The 13941-nt window shown below is 44.9% G+C and overlaps 1 protein-coding gene across 1 annotated transcript in view; it reads right to left on the bottom strand.

Moving 5' to 3' along the window:
• Med14 (mediator complex subunit 14) overlaps positions 1-13941 on the bottom strand; it is a 65575-nt gene that overhangs the window by 49755 nt on the left and 1879 nt on the right. The window contains 3 exon segments of the mRNA XM_077698960.1: positions 496-590; positions 2229-2361; positions 7967-8119. Coding sequence (XP_077555086.1) covers positions 496-590; positions 2229-2361; positions 7967-8082 — 344 coding nt within the window. The 5' untranslated portion in view covers positions 8083-8119.

Here is a 13941-nt window from a genome sequence, read left to right as displayed (position 1 = left end):
AGGGTCCTCCTCAGGAATTTTCTAGAAGTGGACATTTTGAGAACGGAGAGGGAGGAGGGGGGCAAAGAAATTCATTATTCAAAATTTCCATCACAAAAATGTATAAATCTCGTCAAATACCGGGTGCTGTGGTGCCGCAGCGTGGTGAAAAGTGGAAGCTCTTGAACAAAACAAGAAAGGGACAACTGCTAGCACTGACTCCAACATTTGCTCACTGCTGGCAATCTGAGACTTGAAACCCACTTGTTCGGGCTCCCTTTCAGGTCACCAAATGGCGGGAAGTGCGGCCCGCTGCCACTGTTTTTAGTTCCTCAAACGAGTCAGTGAAAGTGGTGGATGGCCCACCGAGGGCAGTGTACGGTGAAGCGGAGCAGTGGGGACAGCCCCGCCCACAATGCTCCTGCAAAACTTGGCTGAGAACTGCGATACTGCTCTTCATACCAACGCAGCTTACTGTTGTACCAGCCAGGCTCGGAAGAAGAGCCCTCTCCTCACCTTGCTTGCACCAGCGTCTCTCTGGCCATCATCGCCAAGATGTCGGCCGTCTCCACAAACAGCATGTTCTGTTTGTCCAGGAACCCCACTATGGCCTTGGCATGGGGGAAAAACAGAGGGGGAGATTGCACTCAACCGGGACACTGACAACCTTGCACAAGCACGGGCAACTTGCACCAACCACCACTACACACAGTGCAAAGTGAATGCTACTGCATACGTGCATAAACATTTGTTTGTGCACACATGGATCTGCATTAGTGAATGTTCTGGCTCAGTGGCTAAGGCGTTGCGCTGCTGAGCACGAGGTCGCGGGTTCGATTCCCGGCCGCGGCGGCCGCTTTTCTGATGGAGGCGAAAAGCAAAAACGCCCGTGTGTACGAGATTTCGGCGCACGTTAAAGATCCCCAGGTGGTCAAAGTTAATCCGGAGCCCTCCACTACGGCGCGCCTCATCGCCTGCGTTGCGTCGGCGCGTTAAACCCTACAATCAATCAATCAATCAATTAGTGAATGTTCTAACTTTACATTTCCTTTTCTAAGTTCAGGAGGAACCCTAGCAAGGTCTTGTTATTTTAAATACAAAATGTAATTTCTAGATTTACAAAAGCTGCTTCACCAGCAGCAATATGTGCATTACACAGGGATGCTTATGAAATGACGACTGAGTTTACGCAACGTTTTCTCTAACTTCTGTTAAGTTTATAAAACATTTCCAGTACTTTTAAAACATACCTCTTTACTATGATAGCACGACAGTACGATAGTTGACTGATTGTAGAGTTTAACGCGCCGACGCAACACAGGCGATAAGGCGCGCCGTAGTCGAGGACTCCGGAATAATTTTGACCACCTTGGGATCTTCAACATGTGCCGAAGTCTCGTACACATGGTCGTTTTTGCTTTTCGCCTCCATCAGAAAAGCGGCCGCCGTGACCGGGAATCGAACCCGCGTCCTCGTGCTCAGCAGCACAACGCCTTAGCCACTGAGCCACCGCGGCGCGTAATAGTACGGTAGTATGATTTACGTTGACAGTAAGATAGTATGATACTATCAACCTCTTTACATTAAGAGTATGATTCATGTATTTCAGGTATTCAGAAATCTCAAACGATTCAGGTATTCAGGAAGAATGGCAAAGTCCGTTAAAAGCAAACCAATTTTGGTTGATTGAGCGAAAAACATGGCACTGTATCAATGTGAGACTCCCAAACCGGGGCGACAGCTTCAAAATCGAGTTACATGTCAGGAACTCTGGAAGCCCATTTTCTAATTCTAACTGACTCTTTGCACAACCCAAGCCAAATAGGAGCTTCCACTTGCGGTGCACAGCTCGAATAATTAAGCCAGAAAAGCGCAGCCTTGCTATTACGCATGTGAAACCACTCACTTTTCCAATTCCATGCCGGACTGCATTAGGTGACAAGTATAGTGGTGCAGTCAACATACAAACTGCCTGCCTTTTTTTTCATGTGTGATCCATCAAGTGCATCATAAGAACTTTCAGCACGTCACAATGTTTGTATAAAAGCAGATATATTCAAAGCTTGTCCTTTTAAGTGAACATTTCTCTGCAACAAAAATGATATTTTGCCTGGAACAAAACCACAGCGAGTTACTGACTGCCTGATGCTTCAAATAAGTGCGGCTGTATGCTGTTTGCATGCTCTGTTTAAGCGGCAAAGTGTCCCCCAACCCTGCCGTCACACAAACAGGGTGCGAGGAAAACTTACAGCGCATTTTTCCACCTTGGTAGCGCTGGCCGCCCACTTCACGAGGGCCAGCAGCCGAACAAACAGCTGCCGCGTACTGCTGGCGAACTGCACGATCTCGATCTTCCTCTCCACGTCTGTCTTGCGGGGAAGCCTGCAGAGATGGCACGAGCCATTCAACGACCACCGCAGCGTTTGGGAAAATAGGAGCAGTCAGAGTTTCCAAAGGAGATCGAGAGGTCCTTTCCACAGCACCCTGATGCAGTTGGGGGAATACTATAAATTCCCTGGTTTCCTAATTAAACATCACAGAGGAAAAGCTGAGATTCCACTTTTCTTCCCCCCCGCGTAGATAGAAACCACAGCTGTTAGGAACACTTTGCACCTGCGCTTGCCCCCGTCAGTAACACAGAGAGGAGAAGAGCAAAGGGGCATAGAATTCTACCCCTGATTTATTGCTCCCTGATGTGAAAGCCACAGAAAGCCCAAAAATAAGATCGACAGCTGGCAAGCCACCCTCGACTCAAAGAATTCTGCAAGTGTTGGTTAAGGTTACTCCCAGTTGCAAAAATGCACACTGTGATTTACTGATGAACTACTGCATCAGAGATACCACTAATAACTTTTTTCGATGATGAAACATTACTGCAAAAACACCAGAGAACTCTTGAACTAGATATCGTACCCCTGAAATTTCATCTCTACTTTTCCTTCTTTTCATAAGTGGAGGTAAAGTAACTTATTCATTCATTCATCCTTTAAACATGAAGAAATTACCACCCCACCAGCCCAGAGACAAGGATGGTTATTGTTCCACTGACCAGGGTTCAGAAAAGGACCAAATGAAACTTGAGCACACACAAAACCTTAACTGCGGACAAATCCAAATTTCCAGCAAGAAGGGCTATATTTCTTAAATTCCACCTATAAATTTTTTCACCTCAAATTTAGACATCCCCGAATTCTGGGCATTCATGCACGCGTCTATGGCCTTCCACAACTATTGATTGTTTTCTACAAGTTAATAATGCCTCTCCACAAGTCTCTCCACAGGCAGGGGGGAGTGTGGAGGAGAGGAGAGAGAACAAAGGCACTTCTGATGAATTTACACTAATATACATTTTTACACCACCAGAAGGATTTCAGCATTCCCCCCCCTTTTTTGATGCCTCAGCACAGGTCAGCCTGAGAACCCTTCCGTAAAGCTGGCCTCCAGTAAAGCTAATCTAAAAACAGGCAGCCAGAACAAACTATTTACACAAGGATAGAGCAGTGAGAACAACAAGACACAGGTAGCTGCGGGTGAACAAAATTTTCCAAGCTTGCGCTTGCTTACAGCGACACCTATTCCTGGGCGCCTGGACTGAGCGCAAAAGATGCTTGAGAAAAAAGACGAAAAAAAAAAAAAAAACCAGACTCAACTGCTTAATTTTGGCAGCGATAAAATGGCATTCAAAACACGCAATGCTCAATTTGGGATTTAAGAGTGTTTGTAGTGACCCAAATGACTTTGGTATACCTTCACCACTGATGCAGGTCGCCCAAAACAGTATACCACTTCTACCAACATTTTTGTTCACTTGTTTGATTTCTGAAAGAAGCATTGGTTTTCCACCTGCCGTGTACAACAAAAATTTCCAGAGTGCCTCATTTTCAAGAGTGTGCACCGTGTGAAGGTCCCCCTCATTTTTATTGCATGTGTGTGATGAGCCATGTAAAAGAAGCTACTTGAGGACACTCAATTTATAAATGTACATACAAGCCCAGTTTTAGCTAGAGCAAATTGCCAGTCAGGTACCGCTACATATTTGGTGATCATATAGCTAAAAGGAGGGAGAGTACCCTGTCAGTTCTCAGAATGGTGGTAACAAAAGTTGCAGCCGGGAAAGATACAAGTGCTCACTCAAATTTTTTTTTGTTATTGTTAACACAGCAAAATATTGCATTATCCTTCCAAGACATTATCATTGCCAAACGCCGATTTCATGGGAGCTGCGGGAAGCTTTCACAGCTGTCCAAATCTAAAAAAATCTAAGCATTTCCACTCAACGTGAAAGTGGTCAAGTGCGGAGCAGTGATTCGCCAAAGGGGCTATGGCGCCCTCTCTCTACTAGTTTCACTATCAGCCTGGTGCTGATACCAAAAGTAATCAGGAGAGGGCGCCACAGCCCCTGAAAATTCCTATAAAGAGACACTGGATTGACTTTTCGATAATGTGGGGTAATTAATGCATTAATGCACAATTTTTTCCTATGTTATTGTTTACTTACTTGCAGCCAGTCATGGGCACGTTACAGAAAAAAAGTAACAGTGTTACAGTTACAGTTACCTAACCTAAAAAAGTAACTCTGTTACAGTTACAGTTACGAATTTTCCAAAAGTAACTAGTTACAGTTACAGTTACTGCAAAAAAGTAACGTCGTTACTTTTCCGTTACTGTATAAAACTAAGTAATAGCTAAAAAGATTTGGCTTATTTAATAGAAACGTACGAAGGCATGCAGGTAGTAAAAATTACACGTAGTAAAGCTATACACAAGGGGACCTAAAATGATGCACTCATGCCCAAACAATTGTTGTTTACGGCTCACTTTTTTTATTACGGAAGTTTTGCTATCCGTCATAAGGAACTTTATTTTTTGGTTGCTGCACTTTCGCTGGAAGAAATTTATTTGCAAACATCATTGTAGCATAGAATTAGTTGTTTTTCAAAGTTGGAATCAGAGAGGACGAACTGGAGGACAACACAGCCGGAACAATCTTTCAATGTCAACTTAATTTATTTTCGCCTACAATGTCGTCTCTTGACCGCCCTGCGCAGGAGAGAGAATGGAAAAAAGGGGGCGGAGGTGGCGGATCGACGGAAGGCCCTCGTAGGAAAGGGGAAACGGGCGTGGGAGTACATCGGTTCTCGAGGTGTTTTTGAAGGATACTAAAAAAAAAAGCGCTTGGTTGACTTTTTATTTCGTACTTGTGGTCGGAGACGGAGACCAATTTGAGCCATTGCCGAAGCGGCGTTTGTCCGGGGGCCCTCTGAGTCGTTCTCCCGCCCCAACCCGCGGCCGCCCCCATCCCCGGAATGAGACAAGATATTTCCAAAGGGAATAGAAACTGAAACGAACGCTTTACTGTTTTCGTCCTCCCCTACCTCTCCTCTCCCCCCCCCCCCCCTCCCCCCCTCCGCCGTCCTCACAAAGGCGGATTTTGCGTCTCGACCGGAAAAAAACTGCTCTCACAATCCCAGCCTTCCACAGCACGCACGTCTCCGATCCCAGGAACCGCTCCCTTCGTTTGCTTTGAGGCATAGGCCGAACGAAGCTCACCCAAGTATTCAAAAGCAGACGTAGCTACTGTTTTCGTTTCGGCCACAGCCCTCGAAACGAAGTCGGGAGGCTTCCCAAGAACATTTCTTCGTGCAGTGGCACTGTGGTCAGACGTCTGCCGGCCAAGATGCTGGCTGGTGTGAGGGCACTCGGGGGCCACCATCGTTGGGGTCGTCGTATGTGTGGAAGGGCATGAAATATATTACTTCCTAGACCTCGTTCGAGCACTTGGTACAGCTCGATGGAGCCCCTAGACCAGGGGTCCCAAACGTGTGGTCCCAAATACAGCCAGGGGTCTCTAAAGCGAACAATGGTCGCAAGCAACTGCGACTTGTCAATCGGACACTCTACAATGCGCACAGGGCTGGACGAGCGTGAGGCCGCCGAGAGACTCCCCGCGGCGTTTTATGACCCTGCAAACGGGGCTGCACGTCGCTAATGAGAAAGCGACGCCCTGACCGGAGTTTTCCAGGCTTCCGCGAAAGTGAAAAGGTTTCAGTGCATTTTGTGGGTGTTTGTTTTCCTGTTCGCCTTTGTGTCAAACACTTTTACTGCCCTCCAGATGTGGCGAAAATGCATCCACGTGCGCTTAGGCGCATGTCGCAGCGCTATTTATGGCCTGGGTGAGAGCGATGTCACGCTGCTGAGGAAAATACTGCAGCTTAGACTTAGAAACTTCGAGCCCTTAGTAGACCGCGTGGGACACGACGCACACGTGCACGCCTAAACATTTCTAGTACAGATGTTTTTCACCCATGAGAAGGGAGTGAGCTGGCATAGTTTTAGACGAAGGTTCTGCGGAAGAAAGGCCGAAAAAGGGAAATGGGCAAACTGTACACCGGTCGTTAATGAGTGTTGCCGTTGGATAATTTTTTATAGAAATAAAGTAACTGTAACGATATTTCTCGTTACAGTTACTGAACAAAAAAGTAACAGTGTTACAGTTACAAGTTCCTCTAACTTAAAAGTAACTAGTTACAGTTACAAGTTACTGAAAAAAGTAACTAGTTACCGGTAACGCGTTACTAGTAACTAGTTACTGCCCAAGACTGCTTGCAGCCTAGCAAAAGCAGCCTCTGTGGCAACGGCGCAGTGCAAAGATCACGACTGATTTGATTGATTGAAGGGTTTTAACGCGCCGACGCAACGCAGGCGATGGGGCGCGCCGTAGTGGAGGGCTCCGGATTAATTTTGACCACCTGGGGATCTTTAACGTGCGCCGAAATCTCGTACACACGGGCGTTTTTGCTTTTCGCCTCCATCAGAAAAGCGGCCGCCGCGGCCGGGAATCGAACCCGCGACCTTGTGCTCAGCAGCGCAAGTGCAAAGATCACCACCAACACTTTGCATATGAGTAACATGTGCCTGTGCGGCCCAATAAAATTGATATTAGCTTCGTAATGTGAGGGACACAGGTTCAATCCTTACCAGAGGATACAGTGATCTTCTTGAAGCCCCCGTTTGGGTACTATGGTGGCTAGGTACCACGACCCCGGACGAGCTAAGACAGTAAGCCAGGCCCCTAAAGTGCTTCGCACTTGAACAAGAATGTTAACGCCTGCAGCCAAGCAGCTCAAAAGTGAAAGTAGAGACAACTGGTCCAACCTTCGGTGGCACATTTTCCCCAAGAATGCGTAAGGATATTAGCGAACGCTCTCACTAAAAACTTCTCTTGGTAAAACAAACTGCTCACGAACACGTCTGTAGGACAAAACATGGTCAAGAGAGGAAGACGTCACACTTTGCGAAACCAACCACGAGGAGTGTGCGTGGGTTGGGACACCTACGCCTTATTTTACAGCCCACGTCTGTGATACTTCCCTTCCCACACATTCAAACACAAGGCTACAACAAAAGACCCGTGTAATGGGGCAATAATAGGCCAACATGGCATGGCTAGAAATTAGCGCATGTACCAGCACTCTCAACTAAAGGGGAGATAAAGACAAGATTCAATTTTGTTTCATTTTAAAGAACCAGCCTTTAGTAACTCACCCCATTCAAGCTCTGGTAGACTTTTGTTTAACTGAGAAAAGATAAGGATAAAAAAAAAAAAGGCATTGAAAAATCTTAGAATTTTGTGCTATACATTAGCACTGACATAACAGGGGCAATACTAAAAAGCAGTTAGTGTGTGTTAGCATTTAAGTGGTACAACCAAACTGAACTAGAGGCCCCCCCCCCCCCCCCCTAAAACTGCAGTCTTGTTTCTTGGTAGTAGTGTTGGTCGGCACAGTCGTTCAAACAAATCCTGGCGGTGTCATAAGGACCACTCCAGAAAATGGCTGTTAAGTCCCCCCTGCTTCACCTGTTTTCCCCAATATCTAGCTGCTCAGTTAATGGGCGATTGCGCTAGCACCGACGCCGTCGTCGTTGGGCCAGTACAGACTCTTATCGGATAAACCAGACTTGTATTCTGCCTTCCCAGGCCACTCACAGCTCGGCCAGCACGGTGAGCTCGTGGTAGGTCCTCTGCAGGATGAAGTCGATCAGCCTCCCCAGGGGGATGCTGCCGGCACCCCCGGGGGAGGTGTTGGCCACCTGCATGGACATCCTCCCTCTGGCGCACTCCTCGGGGGTCAGTCCATCTCTGCGAAGAGCCCCGTTCAAGCACAGATGAGATACCAAAAGCTTCGGCAGCTCAGCAAGGGTGAAGACAGTGTTCCTAGGCGGCACCGGAGCAATTTAGTCTTCAGCCCTAAACTTGACACTGTGTATTTAATCAGATCACGCTAAACAGCATCTGCACAGAAAGTGTGACTGCACGAACTAACGAGGCCAATTTCGTCCTATAAAAGATGTTCTCCTACGTTCCTCAAGCACATTTGTTTCCAGAACTAAGGGGAGTTTAGTACTTAGAAGGTAACCTCAGGGACAGGATGCAGTCTATCATTTTGCACTTTGCTAGAAACACCAATTCTGCACCATTATGAAACAGGAAATGCACTTCTCATGATCACCTCCCCCCCCCCTTCAGATGAACAACAATAAAATCAACAAGACCAAGCACGCGCAAGTTCATGCAGGTTGAACGCAACACATCTTGTGCTTATTAACCCTCTGATCAAAGCCCAGCGTTGCCCAGAAGCAACAACCCAAACACTATTTTTTTTTCTCCCGTGCTTCGTGGTTCTTTCTACCTTTAACGCCATCTGTTGACAGACAGAGGCACCTTAGACCTTCAAGAATTAAGAAATACAGGGCCAGAACGTACTTTTGTGCGCTAAAACATCAGAGTTATTTATGCGCGTCGACTCACATCGTGCTCAATGGGCTCGTGACAGGTAAGCGAAATTGTGCAATTTCATTGACAAATGTAAACACTGCAAACCTGACATTTTCGGTCACGACTTGAACCACAAAATGAGCATGTGGATGATGACCAAGGCAGCATTCTTGTCCAACTGATATATGGAGCAGCAAGTGCCCGGTGTTGTTCAGAAGCAACACCTAATTGTGTCCGTCCTAATAAACCTCATTTTTTCTGACTTCATGTTTCTGATGTCTGGAGTCCTTTTAGATCATAAAAATGTTTTTGCAATCTTAAGCAAAAAATTAGTTCTGGGCATCCAAGGGTTAATCTGTCTTCATGAATGACTTTCATAAGCGAAAACCTCATTCAGCCAGCAGAAGATCAAATCTAGTACGTACATAAAATCCCCACAGCTAGCTTAAAGGGGCCATCCCGAGTTTCTTTCATTCGAAAGATGGCCTCATTAGAATCATACTGACACCCCCTTTAACGGAAACTTCACTCAAATACGCTATATCATTGGGATGGGAAAAAAGGAATGGCCATGCGACCCACCAGCTCATTTCCCCAAACAGAACCTGTGATGTCATATGCCCAGCTGCGCGATTCGCTGAGATTGGCAAAAGAAACGCAAATTAGGCAGGGCTTATAAGCTCACAAAGTGAGCTTTTTTCCTTTAAGTGTAGGGCACGGTCATTTTATAGCAGTAAGAATGGTGGGGTGAAACAATGGAAGGTAAACATATAAGTGCCAACGCGCACTGCTGTTGGTGCTGCGCGCAATATGCTTGTCATAGCTGCACGGCAGGGTAGTGCTTTGGGGTTGCCTTGGACGACACTGGCCGATTGGCGTAAGTGCCGTTGTCTTACGTGACCCTATTTGTCAAACATGCCCCATGTTTCATGAAACGATTATTACCTACCGTAACAAAAACAAGCCAGGTGCAAATACGGTCAAAAACAAAGCAAATGCGGACAGCAGTGCAGAGCAGCATGGTGGCGCCATCTAGGGGGACTGATGGTAAATAAGGCTTTGCAATTTACTGCAGACTGAAATGCGCACTTCAAATTCGCTTGAAGGCCTGTTCTTATTGCGTCATTGCAGACGTCATGGCAGACACCATAAAACACACGATTTGGCGGAAGAACCAAATTTTAACTTAAATTGATGTATTTCTCAGTGAATAAAGCATCACTTGCTCCCGGAAAAGCACTGGGGGCACCATAAAACACAATCTATTTCGAATAAAACAAGCTTTTATTTTGTCTGCATGGCCCCTTTAAAGCATTGCTCCATCTACTTTCCAGATACTGCAGACATACATGAAGAACTCCTTGCACGAACATTTTAACAACTGAAAACTCCTGTGACAGTAGGCAAGCAGTACATTAGAAGCCCTTGTAATGCTATGCAAGTGCCATGGCGTACTGCAAGCAAAATCATCCAACTTCACTTCCAAAACACCGTTGTCTACAGTTCCTCGACAAGGCTTGTACAGTACAGCCCATTTATAAAAAAAAAACCAATTTTACTGAAATACCGGCTATAAAGAACAAATCTTTCTTTTCCCGCTACTATTTCTATACACATATTTTATGTCCAGATATAGCGAAAAATGGATCTAATGAGGTGATTTACGTTTTCCGATGTGTTCGCCATAAGCAGGCTAGACTGTATTGATTCACTGCTCCAGCTTTTGAACATTCCCGTAACATAGAACATCAGGAACCTCAGTGAGATGCCCAAGTTGGAGTTGCCAATTCTATGGACAGCCCCAAGACTGCCCCAACTTGAGACACACTCACAAGAGAACACTTGTCTTGCCTGCACAACGTAGTCATTGTTGGAGACCTTTCAAGTTCAAATCGCTGGCATAGCAGAATTAACTAACAACTGTGTATTAGCATTTTTTCTGTCTGGTTTTTGGTTTCCCCTTTTCTCCACTCATAGCACAGTTGAGCCCGAGCAAGACAAAATGGTTTTCTGAAAGCAGCCTCATAGAACAGCACTTTCAAAAGTGTTCTGCATCTGGACCAGACACATGTGGTCGTCCTTTTACATGCAATCTGTGAAGTAAGCAATACAGAAGTCAGTTTTTTTTCCCACGCAGCCCACATCATGTCAATCGGAGCTTAAATGGCAGTACTTGAATTAATGTTTCTTGTAGGTGCACCGGTTTTTAGGAAAGTATTATTTGGTCAATAGGCTTCATTTCAAACAACTCTATTAATCGCGTTCAAATTACCACAGAAGTTGGTATTTAATTCTCAGGTTCACACGACATCAATCTTGGTCATAGCAATTCTGCACTCTCACGAAACAAATAAAAAAGGGCCCCTCATTGGATTAATCAGTCCCTCACGTTTGTTCGTATGAAGACATTTTTTAAAGCAAACCCTTCTTAATACTGACACTATACGAGGCTTCATTTAAGCCTGAAACTTACCTCCGGCTTCTGAAACATGTGAGTGGAAATGAGCTAACAGAGGAAGTAGTATGTCAATTTTTTTGTATGGAAGCAGGAATTTCGAAACAGAAAAAAAAAAAAATAATAATAAAAGTAGAATCTAAACACACAACCTTTGTAAAACTCATCCAATGCTCTTGCAGCAGCACTGGTTTCCCCTGTTCTCCGCCACTGGCTGGTGTATTTATGTGAACGTAAGTGTATTTTATGCGTAGGGGTTGTAGCCAGCACTACTTTGACAGCACAGGGTGAAAGGGATCCTATTTTTATCCCCCTCACCCCGACTTCTTTGACAGGCACAAGGATTCCTGTACGCCTAGCATATGTCCCATCTGCATTTTCTTTTATTTTCTTGCGCTCCCATTCCACATTTGCACTAGGATGTTCTATATCACTTAGCAAAGAACCAACTAGCCCAACCAGTCTTGGGCAGAATCCAATTACTAGTAATGCATTATCGGTAACCAGTTACTTTTTCAGTAACTCTGAATTGTAATTAGTTACTTTATTTTATATGCAAATACTGCTGGCCAGGCGCCAAAGCAGAAGGGGCAAAACAATACAGTTATCATATACAGTCATGTCTCGCTATTATGGACACCTCCGTTCCCGAAAAAAATCGTCCATAATGTGAGTCGTCCGTAATAACGAATCAAAGTCAAAAACACAAGCATTAAGTAATTATCGTTCCAGAAAAGAACACGGCTATTCAACCAAAAAACAAGAAGTTGTTAAAACTCTGGGCGTCGCTGTCGGCAAAAATTCAGGGTTTGCTGGTGGCACACTCATCCAATTCTCTTATTCTTTAAAAATTGTGTGCACCGTCGACTTCACTAGATCAATGCCAAGGTTTTTTTCTGCTCCAATCTTCCACGTATTGCACAAATGACAAAGGCGTCTTGCTTGTAAACTGGCATATTTCTTTTTTCAAGCTCGGTCCTTTTACGCTTTACACCAGCCATTCCATTTGCCAAACTGACCAGAGACTTGATTTTTCAGGCATGCACCTCGCTGGGCAATTTTGTTTGTTAGGGAAAGGGTATCCCCCTGTCATCGCTACCCTAGAGTGTTGTTCGCTGATCCCGAATGTTCTCGATCTGATTCGAAGGTACTGGAAGGAACACCGTTCCGAAATAAATGCATGCTTCCGCCAACAGGGAATTCCTGGTACGTGCTGGGGCCTCTGCAGGGTCACCTGTCATTTTTTCTATTTTTTACTTTCCATGCCCCGTGTCCATAATGACGAGACAAAAATGCCTGTATTTACATGTTTCGTCTCCAAAGTAGCCGTCCACAGTCCGGACTGCAGATTTCTATATTAACGGGGCAGAATTGCATGGTGAGTGACCGGTCGCCAGAAATTTCATCCATATTGCAGGGTGTGTTCATATTAACGGGGTCCATATTGACGAGACATGACTTTATAACATTTTGATACAACAGCAATGGAAAAAGAAAGAAAAAGAAAAGCGGAACATTTTTATACGAAAGCAAGGAGAGGAAAGGTTGGGGACAGAAACGCGGAATCTTTGTAATAGAAAACAATTACAAATTTCTGCATAAATAAGCTTAGTAGAGTGTAAACTGCTAAAAGGCAAACTATTTAATTGGTTGATTGTGGGATTTAACGTCCAGAAACTACATAGGCTATGAGGCGCACCATAGTGGAGGGCTCCAGATTAATTTTGACCATCTGGGGATCTTTACCGTGCGCCAAAATCTCGAACACACCTCCATCAGAAAAGCAAACTGTTCCATTCCTCTATGGGATAAGGAAAAGGTGCCTTTTAAGGTGCCTTTTAAGTTGGAGGAACTTGTAACTGCAACACAGTTACTTTTTTACACAGTAACTGTAACAGGGTTCGTACAGGCTTCAAAAGCAAAAATTCAAGGGTTTTCAAGGACTTTCAGGGACCAGAAAACACATCTTCAAGGTCCCAACCTTATGTTTTATCTGGGATTATTTATAACTTTTTCAACACAATGCAAAATTGTGTTATTGCCCAATACCTAAGAACATTACTGCACATTCGGGTAGGCGCTATGGGTTCATGAACGCTGTCCCAGCTTTATTTTTTATTTCATAGTTTGTATTTAGAGGTTTTTCTTTTTTCTTGGTGTTTTGCTGAGGCTGTTTGATTTCAAAACTTGTGTTGCCTGCATCTCCTGCTTTGTCAGCAAGAGTATCAGCTGAAATTAACTCAGTAAGTGTTGCTGCAAGGCAGGATGAACTATGTACACGACCACCATTTGCACGAAAAAGCAAACGCACATGGAGCGTATGAGGCACAGCAAACATGCAACGCAAGGCCGTCCACCGACTAGATGGAACATGCAAGATAGAGAACAGAAGCCGGCTTTCACGGGATTGTATCGTGACATGAATTCTATTGAGGAGTGCTGCTCCCAATGTTGCCTCGTAATAATGAGAAACCACAACTCGTAATTTCACGCAATACACTGAAACTTGCTTGTTACAATGTTTCTTTATATTTTTAACACCTAAAATTCACGACAAACACTTTAAATTCTTGTGAAAAGATAGGGCCATTGGTTCTATCCAGAAAAATCAAGGGTTTTTAAGGACCCTTAAAAAATTCCAGGACTTTCCAGGCCTTGAAATTTACACTTCTAAATTCAAGCGTTTTCAAGGACCTGTGCGAACCCTGTGTAACAGGAAATATCGTTACAG

Source organism: Haemaphysalis longicornis, unplaced genomic scaffold (assembly GCF_048455015.1).
Source record: "Haemaphysalis longicornis isolate Haplotype H1 unplaced genomic scaffold, Haemaphysalis longicornis Haplotype H1 scaffold_2, whole genome shotgun sequence".
In the NCBI taxonomy this organism is placed as follows: domain Eukaryota; kingdom Metazoa; phylum Arthropoda; class Arachnida; order Ixodida; family Ixodidae; genus Haemaphysalis; species Haemaphysalis longicornis.
The sequence above is the reverse complement of the archived record's forward strand: the minus strand, read 5'-3'. Positions and strand labels throughout refer to the sequence as shown.